Source organism: Artemia franciscana, chromosome 3, assembly GCF_032884065.1.
Source record: "Artemia franciscana chromosome 3, ASM3288406v1, whole genome shotgun sequence".
Classification (NCBI taxonomy): Eukaryota; Metazoa; Arthropoda; class Branchiopoda; order Anostraca; family Artemiidae; genus Artemia; species Artemia franciscana.
Window position 1 is genome coordinate 3,019,907 of NC_088865.1, and position 19,186 is coordinate 3,039,092.

At 33.9% G+C, this 19,186-nt stretch overlaps 1 protein-coding gene and 1 non-coding gene across 4 annotated transcripts in view; one reads left to right on the forward strand and one right to left on the reverse strand.

Annotated features, from left to right (window-relative positions):
- Positions 1-19,186, forward strand: part of LOC136024752 (uncharacterized) — a 93,300-nt gene that overhangs the window by 27,979 nt on the left and 46,135 nt on the right. For all 3 annotated transcript variants that reach the window (XM_065700200.1, XM_065700197.1, XM_065700199.1), the window contains 3 exons: positions 1,433-1,570; positions 8,561-8,745; positions 14,138-14,295. In XM_065700200.1, the coding sequence (XP_065556272.1) occupies positions 1,433-1,570; positions 8,561-8,745; positions 14,138-14,295 (481 nt within the window). The remainder of the gene's footprint in view (positions 1-1,432; positions 1,571-8,560; positions 8,746-14,137; positions 14,296-19,186) is intronic.
- Positions 1,158-1,230, reverse strand: Trnaf-gaa (transfer RNA phenylalanine (anticodon GAA)). Its single transcript has one exon. It is a non-coding gene; the product is annotated as a tRNA-Phe (tRNA).

The following is a 19,186-nucleotide window of genomic DNA, read 5'->3' on the forward strand; positions in this document are numbered from 1 at the left end:
TTGAGGCTGTTTCCTTTTGAGGCTCACTACATAGAGGCTCACTTTTGGGTCTCCCGTTGGTATTCTGTATATTGGCCAATTTTTATACAAAAATTGGGCAATGTACCTTTTGAGGCTCACTACATAGAGGCTCCCTTTTGGGTCTCGCTTTGGTATTCTGTACATTGGCCGATTTTTGTAAAAAAAATTGGCCAATGTACCTTTTGAGGCTGTCTCCTTTTGAGGGTCACTACATAGAGGCTCGCTTTTAGGTCTCGCTTTGGGATTCTGTACATTGGCCAATTTTTGTGCAAAAATTGGCCAATACACCTTTTGAGGCTGTTTCCTATTGAGGCTCACTTTTGGGTCTCCCTTTGGTATTCTGTATATTGGCCAATTTTTATACAAAAATTGGCCAATGTACCTTTTGAGGCTCACTACATAGAGGCTCCCTTTTGGGTCTCGCTATGGTATTCTGTACATTGGCCGATTTTTGTAAAAAAAAATCGGCCAATTTGAGGCTGTTTCATTTCGAGGCTCACTACATAAAGGCTCGCTTTTGGGTCTCGCTTTGGTATTCTGTACATTGGCCAATTTTTGTAAAAAAAATCGGCCAATTTGAGGCTGTTTCCTTTCGAGGCTCACTACATAGAGGCTCGCTTTTGGGTCTCGCTTTGTTATTCTGTACATTGGCCAATTTTTGTACAAAAGGCTGAGAGGATAATACCGCTTTTTGACTACAAAAGTCCTTGCGCCTGCCTTGTGGCAGCTGGACATGAGCCTACGGTGGTTCTTGCGATAGTTTATTGCTGGCTAGTGAAATGAAACATCATGCACTTGAACCAAGATGGATTTCTATTTGCAGCATCTAAAAACAGTATAATCTAATGAACATAAAAATTCTCTGCTATTATAAGTAATTTTTGGTTATTGTGTTAAAGCCGTATTTTTCACTAATGTTTACTATATTCTCTACCGATTGGTGTGTGGTACTTGCGTATTATACGCAAATCAAGTGCTGTATTTAACTTGAATCTGTTTTTTTTAATTTGATTTATTTCTACTGTTTTGATACTATTTATTGTTAAAAACCACTTAATTGTAATAGTCTATGACACAACACAAAAAGATATAAAAGCACTTTTTTAAAAAAGATACGAAAACATTGTAAAAAAATATGCCGAAACCCGGGATCGAACCAGGGACCTTTAGATCTTCAGTCTAACGCTCTCCCAACTGAGCTATTTCGGCTTGACAAAAATGGTATTTGAAATAATATATCATGAAACAATTTATGAGAAAAAATCAACCAATCACAGGTGGCTAAAATTCCGAAATGTTTTACCGCCCGGAGGCTTTGATTTTGGAATTCAGTTCCATTTTCGGCTTTGAGAACCCAACAAGGAAAGTGTACATAATTTGTGTTTTTAGTTAATTAAATGGAATTTCCTAGGGATTCAGTTTTATTAAAGACTTTGGCATCATTTGCACACATTACCAATGCTGAAGACCTCATTCCTCGGGAAAATGCAGCCATACCAATAAATGATGCTATCGTGGAAAGGACCCCCTCCACTGCCAGAATTACAAGGTATTTGTTTTAATTCTTTCCTTCAATTATAGCGAAGGGGGAGGAGGGGTATACTAGTGTTGACAAGTGCGGGGCTTTTGAACCAAGGTAGGGAGTAGAAAAGAAAAATAAACTCTAGGCTATTTTGAAACTTTGAGGGGTCTAGACTAGTGTTAAATTTTAGAGCAAATTTATTCTTTCATTGGGCTAAGGGACTCAAATCGCTAAATCTAATTAGATTCACCCCCTCCTGTCCCCCTCTCGCTGTATCAGTTGTGTGATCACTATGGACGCCAGAAGTTGTGGTGCGGGGGAAATGCCCGTCTTTTAGAATAAGGGCACTTTAAAAAATTAGAAAATATATAAACATTCCAGTTTAAATTTTGGCAGAAAAACTTCTTGTAATACTTGTTTCCCTGGGAAATTTCCTAGAGGCTGGGGCTACTTTTGGGCTTTGTATCGTGTTTTTAGGGAAAGCGCTGATGGTGGAGACTTGGGAAGGGGTCCTTTTGGGTCTTCTGCCATAAAATGCTTAACATACTAAGACTTGCCTAAATTTTACTAGGCAGAAAGTCTGTACAGGCCTATACCTAAGTTGTTTATTGTATAATAATTTAAAAGGTCTATGCCTTTTAAATCTCGTCCAATTAGGGTCCTTGTTTAAGTTTACCCTTCAAAGTAAATTTCCACGTAAGTACGGGGAGGGCTTTTCAAGCTAAGGGAAAATCTTTCTACTGACTTCTGCCCCTAAATAATCAGAACTAAACATTTTTAATGTTCAGTTTTTCACATTTATCATGGCAATCTTAGCCTTTACACATCTCACCCTGGCAACATGGTCTTGGTCAACGAAATACAAAAAAAAACATTGTGAACTTTCTAATTGCAAGTGCAGAATTTAAGGGGGATACTTGATTCTCGTGAAGTCTAACGTTGAAATTCAAATCTTGAACTGAGCTGCGGAAATTCCACCATATGCAAATTTTGTGATTTGCAAACGTGTATTTGGGCGACGCAACCTTTGCCATAGAGCCTAACCTGTGAGTTGTTTGGTCAAAGTGAAAGGGATATGAAAATTGGCTATTCTGCAGCTTGGAATCTTTCTCGAATCAATTAACTCCTTCATTGAAAGCTCTTAGCTCTGACCTTTCAATGAAAACTAAATTAGTGCCTGATAATTTTTCTTAATGACAAAAATTGGGTTTTGTAATTCGAAATTATTGACAGTATTTCGGTATCCAAAGATAAGATATGCAACTCTCACGGGATCTATAAGTGCCTCTTTGTAAGGTCCTTTTTTGTAATTATCTCTTGCAAGGTCCTCTTTGCAATTGTCAAGTTTGGATCCCGCTGAGTTCAATTGATATTCACCAACAATTCACACAATGTTCTTACTACTGATTTTTTCATGAAAAATCTTTGACTGTCCATGTTTAGGACAAATCATCGTCAATTTTGCAAATTGGTTGAACCAGATATTGAAATTTTAGCTTCCCCATGAAGGTCACAGGGTTTATGGTAAAATTTTGCACTAATGGGGGTATTTTGCCACTCAAGTCTCAAAATTATAGCTTAGGAGTGAATTTAGATTATGTAGTAATTTGTACTCAATAGAAGCATTATTAATCACAACCTGCTCTGCCTTGGACTATTCTATTGATATTGCGTTAGCTTATGACAGTGTATAGTGTATATATATATATATATATATATATATATATATATATATATATATATATATATATATATATATATATATATATATATATATATACACAAGATACTAATTCATCTAACACAAACAAAACAAAAATACAACGATCAGAAACAGATGTCGACTACTGCTGTACAACATTGGTCCATGGGTGGATCTTGAAAGACGAATTATATTGGTCAATTTGCGACAGAATCGCTTCTTCAGGGTTTGTAACACTGTACTGGCGCGTAACATACCCATTGCTTGTCCACATTGGTGAACGCAGCAAAAACTTTGCATGCTTGTTGTACAGTGAACGCAATTTCAGTTTATCTGTAGCCATAAAAATGGGCTAAGGTACAAATAGTGAGGCAAAACCAAAGTATTGTACACCTGGGCGAACAGACGACGATCAAACTTCCGCTTATTTTCACTATACAGCTATAAGTCGTAATTCTGAAAATGAAAAAGCAGTAACTGTCGCGTCTCTAGTATCGATTGTCCAATAGGGAGGCCCAGATATACAATATCATCCGCGAGCCCAACAATAGAATAACCACGTGTGACGCAACGACCAGCATCAGATTTCGAGTTAAATTGCAGTGCTTCAGACTAATCAGCATTAAGATGGAGTCCAATATGGGCATATTCTTGCTGTAACTTGATAAAATTTGCTTCTAGCCCACGCAGAGACCGGCCCAGGTTCAGTACATCATCCGCATAACCAATCAAAGACACATCAATGCCTCTCAGAATATAAGTCATAAGTGACTTTGATTGTGCCCTTACAATACTGTTATTAAATGCTGTCGGTGACGAGATAGCACCTTATCTTACCCCGTTCTTTACTGGGAGAAGGGGATTTCCGTGTGGAGAAACACAAAATCATATAAGAGACTGGTGTACTCTAGTAGAGGGAGCCTAAGTTCCGCTTTCAGATTTTCATACATGTCAGCCAGCGGGGCTAGGATGCAGCGGTCAAACCCAAATCAAATATAATCCCCTCTTGGAGCAGTGAATCAATGCACGTGTTACATCATGGGCAGCTAAAGCAATACTTTCACCGTGTTTTTCTGCATCAATTAAAGCAGATACCAAAGCAGACAGGGCATGACCACACCCAAGGCGAGACTAAAAACCTAACTGTTGGGCATAAACTGTGAATTTAGTTCGCAACTATTCAATTATCAAATTCTCGAAAATTTACAAAATAAAGTTGCAACCATTACTGGGCGAAAAGACGAACACTCAGAAGCAGGTTTATTCTTCTTGGGGATAGGAGTCAAACATCCAATTGAGAAAGAATCAGGGACAAATCCCAGATCAAATATCATTTGGTAAAGGAGGACTAAGTGTTCCATAAACTGTTCGCCACACAGCGACAGATTCTGTGCAGAAATCCCATCAAATCCACTACACTTTTCTTCTTCAATTTACCAGTTGCAGAAATAATCAGGCTCTTTGTAATAATCAGTCTCGGACTAGAAGCATTTTCAAAAAAAAAAAACTCGGATTTTTACTTTATAACTATTTTGCAGACATGGATCTGGAGCAGAAAATTCTTTTTTATAATGCTCAACCCATGTGGAAAGTTGTATACGAGATGGTATTTGACTTGGCATATCTTTTACAAGACTGGACCACATCTTATTTGGCCGAGACCGAACTTCTTCCGAACAAGACGAAATAATTGAACTCCGGAGCAGAGAAAGCTGCTTTGGAAACTGGCGTTTAGTATATATATATATATATATATATATATATATATATATATATATATATATATATATATATATATATATATATATATATATATATATATATATATATATGTATATATATATATATATATATATATATATATATATATATATATATATATATATATATATATAAATGCTTGCTTTCCTGCTAAATTTTGGCTTTCAGTTTGGATTGTATCGGATAAACCGCGCGATGGGTGGCTGCGAAAACTATATATATATTTGACTTGGCATATCTTTTACAAGACTGGACCACATCTTATTTGGCCGAGACCGAACTTCTTCCGAACAAGACGAAATAATTGAACTCCGGAGCAGAGAAAGCTGCTTTGGAAACTGGCGTTTAGTATATATATATATATATATATATATATATATATATATATATATATATATATATATATATATATATATATATATATATATATGTATGTATATATATATATATATATATATATATATATATATATATATATATATATATATATATATATATATATATATATATATATATATATATATATATATATATATATATAGTTTTCGCAGCCACCCATCGCGCGGTTTATCCGATACAATCCAAACTGAAAGCCAAAATTTAGCAGGAAAGCAAGCATTTCGCAAAGCATAATTAGTTGACCAACCGGGCTCTTCAGTTCCAACTTTTACTTGCCTAATAGGTACTGCCTATTTTTCTGCAAGAGCAAGGGTATGAGTGAGCTCACTACAATAAATGTTGAGCCTAACTCGAGAATCACGCATGTTCTTTCTTGAACTCTGCATCAACAAATCAAACAGCACACAAAACGCATTCTGGAAATTATCTGGAGACGCCCTGTCCCAATCATTAGCATAAAATACATATTGCTTTTTCGGAAGCCGGTTAGAAGACGGGCTACAATCACCGATCTGAGCACTAAAAGACAAAGGAAAATGATCTGACGCAAAATTGGATTCACTAACAACAACTTTCGCGATAGTTACGGACGAAGTAGGACAAACATGGCCTAAGTTAGATGTGCTAACTATTGTACTAATTACCCGAATAATGGACGTAACTAAAACTCTCATTCTTCGATGCAACTACATAACCATCACTGAAAAGACCGAAAATAATACTTGGGCGATCAAAATCACCATAAGAATTAAGTGGGTCGGTTAGATCACAATTGAAGTCACCAGTCGCGTTACAGCATAAACCCTGCTATTTTATTTCTAGCAAGTATTTAGATTAACGAGTAGCACTAATGGCTAAAAGTCTCTCAGATCGGTTGTCACGATAGTTCTGTGGCAGATAAATGTTTAGCACAACCAAATTCTGGATTCTAATTGCTAAAATTTCACATGCTGAATAAAAAATAGATGAAGGAAAACATGAGTTTGCAAAGGTTGCTAGACCACCACAAGGCTGCCCACAAGACTGAAAGCGGCTTCGTAGCGACCGAGAACACTTTATAATTGGTATATGTATCCAAAAAACCCCTCCATGATTTAATTACCTTGGCTAATTATGGGGATATGTTCTGTAGGGGCCGTTCTTTGTCCTTTTTTTCCCTTTTTTATCTGATTATGCACCCTTTCTTTTCATTGCTCTTTTTTGTTTCCCCCTCACTCTCTTTTTGCTCTTACTGAAAATGCGGTTCGATCTTACCTTTTAGAACTCTGCCTGAAAGGTAAAAATGGGCTCCCATATAACGCAACCATCGTAACTCCACCGCTGAACAGCTCAACCACCCTGAACTCAATTACCTTAAATTCAACTAATAAACAACTCAACCGCCCTGAACTCAAATACCACTTAACTTAACTTCCTTAAAATCAACCCCCAAACAACTCGACCACCACATAACTCAGGTCTGTTCTTTTTTTTTTGTCTCCTGAGGGATTTTTGATATATTGTTTTATAAACGGAGTAAAAGACGACATATTGCAACTTCTGTCTTTTTTCTGAAAAGAGAAACGTGACTCAAAGAGAACCAAATTCCACTCCAGAGAGCAAAATGCGTTTGATCAATTAGTATTTATTTTTCTTTCATTTTTCAAAAATCTTTATTAAATGTGAATGTTTTTATGCACCGGGGGACACACAAAAACTTTAAAAAAGGGTGACATTTTCCTAAAATCAAAAATGTTTTATACTGGGGGGGGGGGAGAGGTCACAAGAAAGGATTTAAGGGGAATTTGCAATTCATCGGAAGCTGGAGATGGCTAGTTAACATTGTATGGATGAAAAATTTTAGATTACCAAAGACCGTAGCTTTTGGCGACCCATCTGGTGCCAAACGAAAGGCAGCTCAACCCTGAAAGGGGTAGAAAGATGTCATACGAAAGAATTTAAAGAAAATTAGAACTCTAAGGGATGAGGTTAGGTGTAAGCTTTGAATTATTTGGGGGTGAAGAAGGAGCGGACCCAGCTGTGTTGGTCTCGAGAGGCTCGATTCTGTGGTGAGTCATAATATAGTAATAGTGGCATTACAGCGCTTTATTTAAGCGTATAAAATTAAAAGCTGGTCAAGGACCCGAGACAATAATTATTAATAGTTTTAAACAACAATTTAAATAGTGATAAAGGAAGAAGAAAAGCATTGTCAACCGATTAATCTTGTAGATGGCACTTTTCATATCCTACTTTAAAAATTATTCTAGAAGGAGCGGACCCAGCTGTGTTAGTCTCGAGTGGCTCGATTCTGTGGTGAGTCATAGTATAGTAATAGTGCTATTGAAGCACTTTATTTAAACATATAAAATTAATTAAATTAAAATTTCTTTAAATTTCCTTCTTAGATTAAAACTAATTAATAAAATTAAAAGCTGGTCAAGGACCCGAGGCAATAATTATTAATAGTTTTAAACAACAATTTTGTATAGTGATAAAGGAAGAAAAGAAGCACTGTTAACCGATTAATCTTGTAGATAGCACTTTCATCACTTTTCAGATCCTACATCCAACTTAGAAAATTAATGAATTCATCCTGTGATGGCGCAGTGGTTTTGACCTCAGCTTGGCAAAACGGGACCCAGAGGTCGATCCCGGCTATAGTAACACACTGCAGGGCCTACACAGGGACCTTAGTAGTCAAGAAGCGTCGTTAATCCCATTACCTACTTACTTTTACTTTTAATCCGATTACTTTCTTACTTTTATTTACTTTTACTTTTAATCCGATTGCTTTCTTACTTTTTTTTACTTTTAATCCGATTACTTACTTGCTTTTTCTTACGAATACTTGTTTACTTACTTTAATTTAAACTTATTAAAACAGTGCCTTCTTCCCTCTTTAAGTCATAGATTGTTTGTTTTTTTGTTTTTGTTTTTTTTTCTCTGTCTCTCTCGTCTTTTTTTGAAAAAGATATTTCAGCATCTCCAGGTCAAAGACTGTCAAACATGCCTTATGTCCTCTATGCACAAATGAAGCCACGCTGTAAAGTCTACAAGTGTTTTCTTAACTTTGACCTAAAGCTGTTCCCACTAAAGCTTAAATAAAATATCACTCGCCTGTAGAATTTCGAAAATATGAGATTTTCTCAAATTATTTTATTTACGTATTTCAGGAGTAACTCAAGCTACACTCGTCTTTCTGATGCCACCAAACACACGAACACAAAGAGCCGTCGCTCGAAGCGCATCCAAAACAAAGAAAGAGCAAAACGCGCCAAGCTAAATGTCGACGGACCCTTGGGCTATTTTGATGCCTTACCTCCAGAAGTTGCTGAACAGGTATTCCTGAAAATGGACTGTAAGTTAAAAAAGTTATATGTATCATTTTAGCATCTGCTGGTTTTATAAAAGTGCTTATTTTAAAAGTGGCTTTTTTTATACATTATTTTTGAAGCCTTAGCTATGTTGGCAAGAAAAGACCGCGATGACCACTGTCCCTCTCCTCAGGAATATGAAAAATGCAATATATAACATGTTTTAACTAAAGCAAATAGCTATACTATTTTGGAAAAACAAGCAAATTATCCCCCCCCCCCTTTCTGAAAAAGTAATGCGGATGTTATAGGGAGGAGGTAAATGAAAACTACGTTTTTCCTTGGATTTCCAAAAAATTGAGTACGTTCAGGCCTGGAAAGACATATACGGAGAAATTTACTAAATAAAGAAAATCGCTGTTGGTGTTGAGTCTAAGATTCCCTGGTGGCAAGTTCCTATGCTCATGTATATTTATCTTTTTACCGTATCAAAAGTAACCTGTGGTTGATTGGCAGGAATTTGTTTGAAGGAGATGGGGGGGGGGAGGGGGCTGAAATTCAAAAGAATTGAAAGATGTGAAGCAATATATGACAGTTATAGAAAATATTGGGAAAATCATCCGAGTTTTTAGACTTCAGAGAAGGGTCTAAGCCGAGACAATCTTTTTTTTTCTTTTTTAAGATTAAAGACACGTTTAATAAAAAGTAATTTTTGTTTTTATTTCACATGCTGCCATATGAAGCAAAGCTTCCAAAACTGGGAATTTAATATGGTTCTAGGCCAAGGATATGACTGTAGGCCCATGCAAAAAAGTATGTTCTTGATTTCCTTCTCTCAAAATAAAAGAACGGCGACGCATGAGTGTATTTCTTTCACATTTTGCTTTATCAAGAAAAGTTTCTTAAATTAGAAATGTAATACGACCTATCCAGGCTAGTATGCAAAAATATTTGTTTGGAGGGCTTAATTGCATTGGGGAGCAAATATTGAGGCGTTTAAGAACCCTCACTTGAGCAAAATTATACTGATCCATAAGAAACCATTAAATCAACGTATCGTAAGAAGTTCTGTCTGTTTACTTGTCTTCTTTTCTTCCTTAGCTTTGGTGACAACCATTTAACTCCCCAGTCTTGTCAGTCGGCCGGTAAAGTATAAAGAATGGTTTCTGTTAATTCTTCTTTCTTATCGTTATCGGCATATCCACGGTTTTGTGAACTGTTTCCATCAGTTTATGGGAAACTTACAAGAGAGGAAACTTCTTTTTGTGTCTGCAAATAAAATTTTATGAACACCGTCTAGGTTTAGCCAACAAAATTCTGAAGTAAATGTGAAAATTAATTGAAGTAATAGTTGCATTAATTTTTTTCTTGTTTTTCTTTGTTTTTTGTTTCCGCTGGGCTGCTATAAAACCCGGTATTTTCGAAAAACCGTAATAGGTATATTTGTAGGTATATAGAAAAATTGAAAATTTATTGAAGTAAAAGTTGCATTCATTTTTTTTCTTGTTTTTCTTTGTTTTTGCTTTCCGCTGGGCTGAAGATAAAAACCGGTATTGTCGAAAAACCGTAATAGGTATATTTGTGGGCATTTTAATTTTTAATTTAGCCTATGTGTTATGTATTTAATTAACCTTAGCTATTTTATTATCCAGAAAAAGCCAATTAAAAGTTCTGTTATATTCTGGAAATCTCATGTTAGATCTCAAGATATTTTGACTTATAGTTAAGATCCTATTTTAGTAAAGAGGATGAAACTTAGGCTAAACTTAAGCCTAAGTTTCTAAACTTAAGCCTAAGTTCTTCCTAAGCTCCTGTATGTCTACACCCTGCCCTAGCAACGTAACTTTAGTCATCTGTCTATATTAAATGTTAGATTAATTATAAATCGAATGGCTATCTCGGAGTTTATACCCGATAGTATTTTGGCCTTCTTTTAGCCAAGATTGTCGGTTTAATTGAAAAATGGCACACATCGCCACTTTGCTGTATCGTAATCTCCTTTCTTAAGTCTGTCTCTGAAAACAAAATTAACCAGGGCCATTTAGATTTAATCAAGAAAAATCAAAGACTAACTTTCTACATAGTTTTTTTTTTCTTCTTAAAACTAACATGTTAACATTTATGGCCACAAAATAGATTTAAATAGGTCACAACTTTAGGGAATAATTCATATTTTTCCCAGGGTTGTTGTATAAAACCAATTGGGGTGCTATGACATCAATAAGAGGTTCACATTGTCCAATTGAGGTTCAATTGCAGCAGACTGCGTTCGGAAGACCGCTGGGCTCCTGGTGATATATATATATATATATATATATATATATATATATATATATATATATATATATATATATATATATATATATATATATATATATATATACATATATATATATATATATATATATATATATATATATATATATATATATATATATATATATATATATATATATATATATATATATATATATATATTACACAAATATATATTAATTCTCCTCATATCCACACACATACTAAATTTCAGAAATACAGGTTCTGTTTAAACAGCTAATTAAACAACATAGATTATAATTCGCATTCTTGAAAGAAGAAAAAAAACGCTTCGATGAATTCTTTACTTTCATTCAGCATGTAAGACGAAGTAATTTATCTGCAGATCTTGCAATAAAGTTTGCATATCCTACTACTGCATCCAAGTTAAATACGATGGGAATAGAGGATTGAAATTTTATTTTTGGTTGGAACGATATGACATGGACAACATTGGGACCAATAGAAATGTCTAAAACTTAGAATATCTAAATTCTAGTGAGTCAGCTGTTACTGGAGATAGTATGCATCGGCTTCTGCAAGGAAAACAGCTTGAAATTGTTGCCAATATTCATGCTGTCTATGATCCTAATTTTGTTGGGAAAAAATGTCTTTTTATAGATGGTCCAGGCGGTACCGGTAAAATATTTCTTTATAAGACCTTGTACCACATTCTGTATGAAAAAATTACAAAGTAAAATGTATGGCTTATAAAGGAATAGCAGCAACTTTATTGCCATTTGGACTAACAACATACAACACGTTCGGCTTGAAAGTTCCACTTTCTTCAGATTCTGTTTCTGTTCAAGCTGAGGTTAGAATTAGCTCGAGTAGATGTTTTCCTACTTGACGAAACACCAATGCTTCCCAAGTATGGCTTACAAAATATGGATCAGTTGTTGCGGTCCATTGCAAATCCAAACTTGCCATTTGGTGGGAAAATTTTAGTTGCTGGAGGTGATTTCCGACAGTGTTTACCAGTTCAGCCTCGAAGCAACCCCAGTGAAACGCTCGATTTATCAATAAAAAGAGTCATCTTTGGAAGAATTTTAAACATGTTTCCTTTGAGAAAATATGTGGGTCGGTCCTGAACAGGAAGCATCTGCAAAGTACATCCTCCAACTGGGAAATGGAAATCATCTTAAAAATGAACCTAATGAAATTGAATTACCAGAAGACATAATTTCCATTGGCAATTTAATTGAAGAAGTATTTAGAGAATCTTTGTCTAAGCAAAATCTCCATTTAATGAAGGATCGAGTTATTTTAGCTTCAAGCAACAAAAAAGTTAGTATAATAAATGCGAAAACTGTCGACCGCCTTCCAGGAAAATACAAATCGTATAAAAGTTACGTTTCTGTAAAAGATAAAGAAAAAGGAGGAATTGAATTTACGCCAGAATTCCTCAATTCAATTGAAACAGCAGATTTACCACCGCATGACTTAAAAATAAAGAAAAATACGATAGTTATGCTTTCGTGTAACTTATATTTCATAATGGATGTGTAATGGGACCCGCCTTGTTGTTACTGAATTATGTAACGACATAATTAAGGCGAATATAATTACTGGGGAAAAATCAGGAAAAGAAGTCCACATATCCCGAGTTACAGTGGACTCTAGTAAAGGTCAACTTGGATGTACTGTTCATAGACATCAATTTCCACTTCGAACCGTATCTGCCGTGACTATACATAAGACGCAAAAGCAAACTTTTGAATTTGTTGGTGTTGACCTTAGTACTCCAGTTTTTAATTATGGAATGTTTTATGTTGCATTTTCTCGTGTGAAAAGACAACGTAGCTTGAAAGTTCTGCGACCACCTGCAAATGAACGAAGAGCATATAACGAAGTGCCAACTACCAACAAAACATCTTATTGTTAGAGTGATATTTCTTTGTTTTAATTATTTAAGCGATTAATAATTAAAATATATATTACATCATTGACATTTGAGGTCACAAGAACGATCTAAATAGGTCAGGATTTTAAGGAAGAATTCATATTTTTCCCAGGATGGTCGTAACGAACCTGTGTTGCCGTCATGACATAAAGAAGAGGCTCACGTCTGCGGTTAGAAGACAAGTGCCAATGAGAATACATATATATAGAACCCTGCCACATGCCGGGACCCGGTGGCAAAGCTGCCGGGTTCCTGGTACTATATATATATATATATATATATATATATATATATATATATATATATATATATATATATATATATATATATACCTTAATTTGCCGTATATTCACATACATACTAAATTTCATAAATACAGGTATATATTAAACAACATTGATTATAATTTGCATTCTTGAAAGAAGAGAAAAAAAACGCCTCGATGAATTCTTTGTTGAATTAAAAATACTTTACAATCACGCTCTAAACTGTTTTTCTCTTTTGTTCTTTTTTTTCCTTTGTTTTCTGTGCTTTTATTTTGTCGGAATTTTTTACTGAATGCTTTAAGTTATTTTTCAACCCATTACGGTGCTAAAAAGCACATGTTATTAAAAAAAAAATATTTTTTTCGTCGCCAGATTCTTCTTAGAAACGATAAAACATAACAAAAAAGAAAAATAAGGTAAATCATAGCCAGTGAAAAACAGGAAAATGCAAATATTTAGGCCGATACCTCTTCCCAGTCGTCCTCGCTTCAGAAAGAAGAATAAAGAAATATAGACAAAAGTCTACAGGACAATATAAAAAGCAACGGTGAAAAGGTTGAATTGGCTTTCTATTTTTATCTTTTTAGAATGGCTGTGATTTACGGGGGAGTTGGAGATGGGTGATAATTGCCCCCTAGAAATTGTTTTGCCCTCTTCTAAATAAAAATGACACACCTTATTTTGGGGATTTTCATTAAAAAAATTGTAGAGCAACAAAATTTCCCTTCCACCTAATTTCTGAAATTGACTTTTTTGTACCTTCATTAAAAAAAATGAAATAAATAAAAATACCAAAAAAAAATACATATTTTTTTTTTAATCTAAGGGAGGGAGACAAAAAAAAATCTAGGGGCTGATTGTCCACCCCCCTCTTACTCTCCATCAAAACCCTAGAAGCTCCTATTAAGAAACAATTTCTGTAATTTAAAATCATTTTTGTTTCAATCCTAGTGATTTCATTGAGTCGGCTTGCACTTACTTCGAAGACTATGATGCAACGTTTGATCCACTTTTCAATATGTCGCCCTACTTTGAAACGGACTATTGCCTACAAGTCCATCTCACTCAACCCGTTTCCGGGGGACAAAAAGCTCTGTAATCAAAAACTGGTAAGTTTACAAAACTAGTTCTTTTAATAGATAAAGATATCGAAACAGGGTAGGATGTCTATGATATATAGGGTAGTATAAGCTCTATTTGAGAGAACCGAGCTTCAGAGGTCAACTTTGAGAGCTTTTTGTTGCTACCCTCCGCACCTTTGGGCCTTGCATAACGTCATTCTGAGATCGTTTTTTCCCAAAGCACCCATCGGTTTTGAAGCTAGGAATTTTTTGTAATTATTTTTCCCGATGGGGAAAATTTTCCCGAGGTTTTCCGTGTGTTGTCGAGCAAAGATAAGCAAGCAATTAAAATCAAAAATCTTAAAATTAATCAATTTTAATGAATAGATTAATTAATTAATTTTAAAATTAAAAAGAAAGTAAAAATCATGTCAATTGTTAAGCACACGAAAGTTCGATATTTGGTGATTATTGTTCAAAACCACCAGTTTTTGCACGATACGGGTCATGCTCTATATAAAGCGAAGAAGAGGAAGGGGGATGCCTGGCATGGTTCAAATTTTTCTGCGAAAGCGCACATGTACGCGTTATCTGTGCTGTAAAATCTTGTACGCGTCGTTTGAGCACTTCATTTCGTACCGATCGGTTTCTCTATGTGTCTTAACGGGCTTTTAATGGAACTTACCTTTTCAGTGACCTTTTGTTTAATATTTCGTACTAAAAACTATTCTCGTGGCTCCGATGTTTTGGGAAAAAAGCAAATAATTTTCTGTTGATAACAAAAGATATCAAAGCAGGGTGCGAAATATTCATATATTTGACATAGATCTTATATGGCATACATATATATATATATATATATATATATATATATATATATATATATATATATATATATATATATATATATATATATATTTATATATATATATATATATATATATATGTAGACTGTATAATGTACATATATGTATAAGGAGACTAGAACGAGTTGCGTTCGAGGAATTTGAGCTTCAGAGGTGCGGAGTAAATATAAAAAAGGAAAGAAAACTGTGACAGGGAATAGAATGCTATAAGTTTGCACGACCTGTTGGGGGAGGGGTAGTGGGGTGGGGTGTCTTTGCTTTCTTCTACCAGTTAAATCATTTTAGCTGTATAATTAAAACATGTGGCTCTAACATAAATTTGTTTTCTCTTCCGAAATGTAATCGAAATTTTGCATTACTAGGGAATACTGTAAATTTGCCCAGCCAGTTAGGGAGGATGGGGACTTACTTTCATCTACTTATCACAGTTTTTATTGAAATTATCTATTTATTTAATCATAATATGGGGTTTTGATGCCAATTTCTACATTAAATTTGAAATGCAATCAGAATTTTCCATCTCTCAAAAATTTTGCTACTAAGGCTAAGGATATCGAGGAGAAAATTTGAAGAAGTTTTGAGGGAAAAGCGGAATTAAATCAAAACGTACCATTTGCATGCAGGTTGTCAAAAATACGTTCCTTAAGGAATTGCTTAGGGTATTAAGTTGGAACTTTCAGTGAATGCTTTAGGGAAAATCAATCGGCCAAAAGGCAATATGTGCACGTTACTAGTAATCCTATTACCATTTTACTACTACTACTGCCTAGCCAACTGCTACTTCTATTGAAACAAATATTAAGATTGTTAAAAGGGTGTACCAGCAATATTACAGGAACAGCTTTGATTATTAAGTTGAAACTTTCAGGGCGTGTTGAGGCCGATCTTGAACTAACCAAATGGCACTATGTGCGTACTACTACTAATGCTACCACTAATACTACGATTACTGCAACTAATGAGGCTAGAAGTTTTAGGGAATGTTTAAGGGGAGTTATAACTAAATCAAAGTAAAATATATCTGTGTAGGTTTTCGAAGGGCCATATTAATATTACCTTAGGGCCGGCTTAGAGCTTTAAATTGAAACTTTTAGGGTATGTTGAGAAGGATATTGGACTAACCAAAAGGCAGTGTGCATATTGCTACTGCTACTGCTTCTTTGCTACTATCACCACTATTGCTACGACTACTACTGCTAAGGGTAGGAAGGGCATTTCCTGAAACTTTCAGGAAATGTTTTTGGGGATGTTGAACTAAATCAAAACACACTCTGTTCATGCAGCTTGTCAAAATGGCATATCAGCAATATCCTAGGAATGGTCAAAGATATTAAGTTGAAACTTTCATAGCACTTCCATTAGCCAAAATGCACTATGCGTATGCTACTTCTACTAGCTCTACTGCAAATGGTACTGCTATCACTACTGCTACTACAACTGCTATTACTTTTACAACCGCTACAACTATAACTACTACTAAGATGACAACGATGTGAGATTGTGGCATAAGCCTAAAAGCAACACAAACAAAAGAACAGAAAACGAAAAAAAGAGTAAAATCAAGTATAAACCTAAGGTCAGTGAGTAAGACATATCTAAAGCAAACAAAATAAAGAAAAAACATAATTTAGAAAACATGAAACAGAATCATACGTACTAAGGTACTAAGGATGATATATTTTACTGTGAAATATTCAAAACCGTTTTTTGCTTTTTTTTTTGCCAAAACTACAGATGCTTAAAAGTTGAAAGAAAAACTATTCAGGCATGGAAAATGTTTATATTTTGATGTCTTTGGTACTTTATCTAATATATTTAATGTAATTTCAATATAAATATTTACTATAATATAAATTTTATTCAAATTTATATATAATATAATTAATATTTAACATAATATGTATTTATTATGAATATAATTTTTCTTTTTGTATCCCTGGGAAATTTCGTTTCCAACTTCAAAACCAAATTAAAAATAAATCTGGATGTAACAATCCTGTATTCTCTTAGGAAAACCTCTAAGGCTGAAAACGACATTGTTCAGACATAATATGTATTTTAATTATTTTCAAAATTTATTTCTTAAATGTGTAATTGCACATAATATTTTGAAAACCTTTTCTTTTTTAGCTTATTTTTAAGTTTGAACTATCATTTGTGAATTTCAGACATTAACATTTATGTTATGGATTCAAACACATGAAAGTGGAGGGTTCAAGTGAAATTTCTGAAAAATTTTGACGCTCTAGTGCCCCTAAACGTGAAAAAAACTACTTCTTCTTTATTGAATAAGGCCTTATTTTTATCACAGAAAAGTTTGCTCTCAAAAGCAAATTGTATGCTTGAAAATCCTTTTATCCTTGCAAGAAAACAATAAATGCTGAAAGGAAAACCTTTTAAAAGGCGCTGATATCTTGTTTTCAGTAAATTCATAATCTGTTTTTTAAATATATAATTCTCTTATATAATTTTTATTTTTATCACAGAAAAGCTTGCTCTCAAAAGCAAATTGTATGCTTGAAAATCCTTTTATCCATGCAAGAAAACATTAAATGCTGAAAGGAAAACCTTTTAAAAGGCGTTGATATCTTGTTTTCAGTAAATTCGTAATCTGTTTCTTAAATATATAATTCTATTATATAATTTTTTATTTTTATCACAGAAAAGCTTGCTCTCAAAAGCAAATTGTATGCTTGAAAATCCTTTCATCCTCGCAAGAAAACATTAAATGTTGAAAGGAAAACCTTTTAAAAGGCGCTGATATCTTGTTTTCAGTAAATTCATAATCTGTTCTTTAAATATATAATTCTATTATATAATTTTTTATTTTTATCACAGAAAAGCTTGCTCTCAAAAGCAAATTGTATGCTTGAAAATCCTTTCATCCTCGCAAGAAAACATTAAATACTGAAAGGAAAACCTTTTAAAAGGCGTTGATATCTTGTTTTCAGTAAATTCGTAATCTGTTTCTTAAATATATAATTCTATTATATAATTTTTTATTTTTATCACAGAAAAGCTTGCTCTCAAAAGCAAATTGTATGCTTGAAAATCCTTTCATCCTCGCAAGAAAACATTAAAGGTTGAAAGGAAAACCTTTTAAAAGGCGCTGATATCTTGTTTTCAGTAAATTCATAAACTGTTTTTTAAATATATATTTCTATTATATAATTTGTTATTTTTATCACAGAAAAGCTTGCTCTCAAAAGCAAATTGTATGCTTGAAAATCCTTTCATCCTCGCAGGAAAACATTAAATACTGAAAGGAAAACCTTTTAAAAGGCGCTGATATCTTGTGTTCAGTAAATTCGTAATCTGTTTCTTAAATGTATTAAATAAAAAAACAAGTTTTTTAATGAAAGTAAGGAGCGACATTAAAACTTAAAACGAACAGAAATTACTCCGTATATGAAAGGGGCTTTTCGTTCTCAACGCCCCGCTCTTTACGCTAAAGTTTGACTCTTTCTCTTAACTCTACATTTTAAAACAGTAAAAAATTTTAGCGTAAAGAGCGGGACGTTGAGAAGGAAAAGCCCCTTTCATATACGGAGTAATTTCTGTTCGTTTTAAGTTTTAATGTCGCTCCTTACTTTCATTTAAAAAACTTGTTTTTTTTATTTAATTTCTGAACGTTTTTGAATCAATGCATGTTTTGATTTTGGCTCTCCGCAGAGGAATAATTAAAACGAAATTTGTATATTTATTTTTTTTTAGCTAAATGGCTTTCTCATAATTTTGATCGAATGATTTTGAGAAAAAAAGAGCGGGGGAGGAAGCCTAGTTGCCCTCCGATTTTCGGCTAATTAAAAAGGCAACTAGAACTTTTGATTTTTTACGAATCTTTTTATAAGTAAAAGATATACGTAACTTATAAATTAGCTTACGTAAAGAACTTTTGTATTCTCATGTTTTTATTACATATATGAGGGGGTTCGCCACCTCGTCAGTACCTCGCTCTTTACACTAAAGCTTAAATTTTGTCCCAATTCATTAAAAATGACCCCTGAATCACAAAAGCCGCAGAATAAATAGTTGAAATTACTAAAAATACTTTAGCGTAAAGAGCGAGGTAT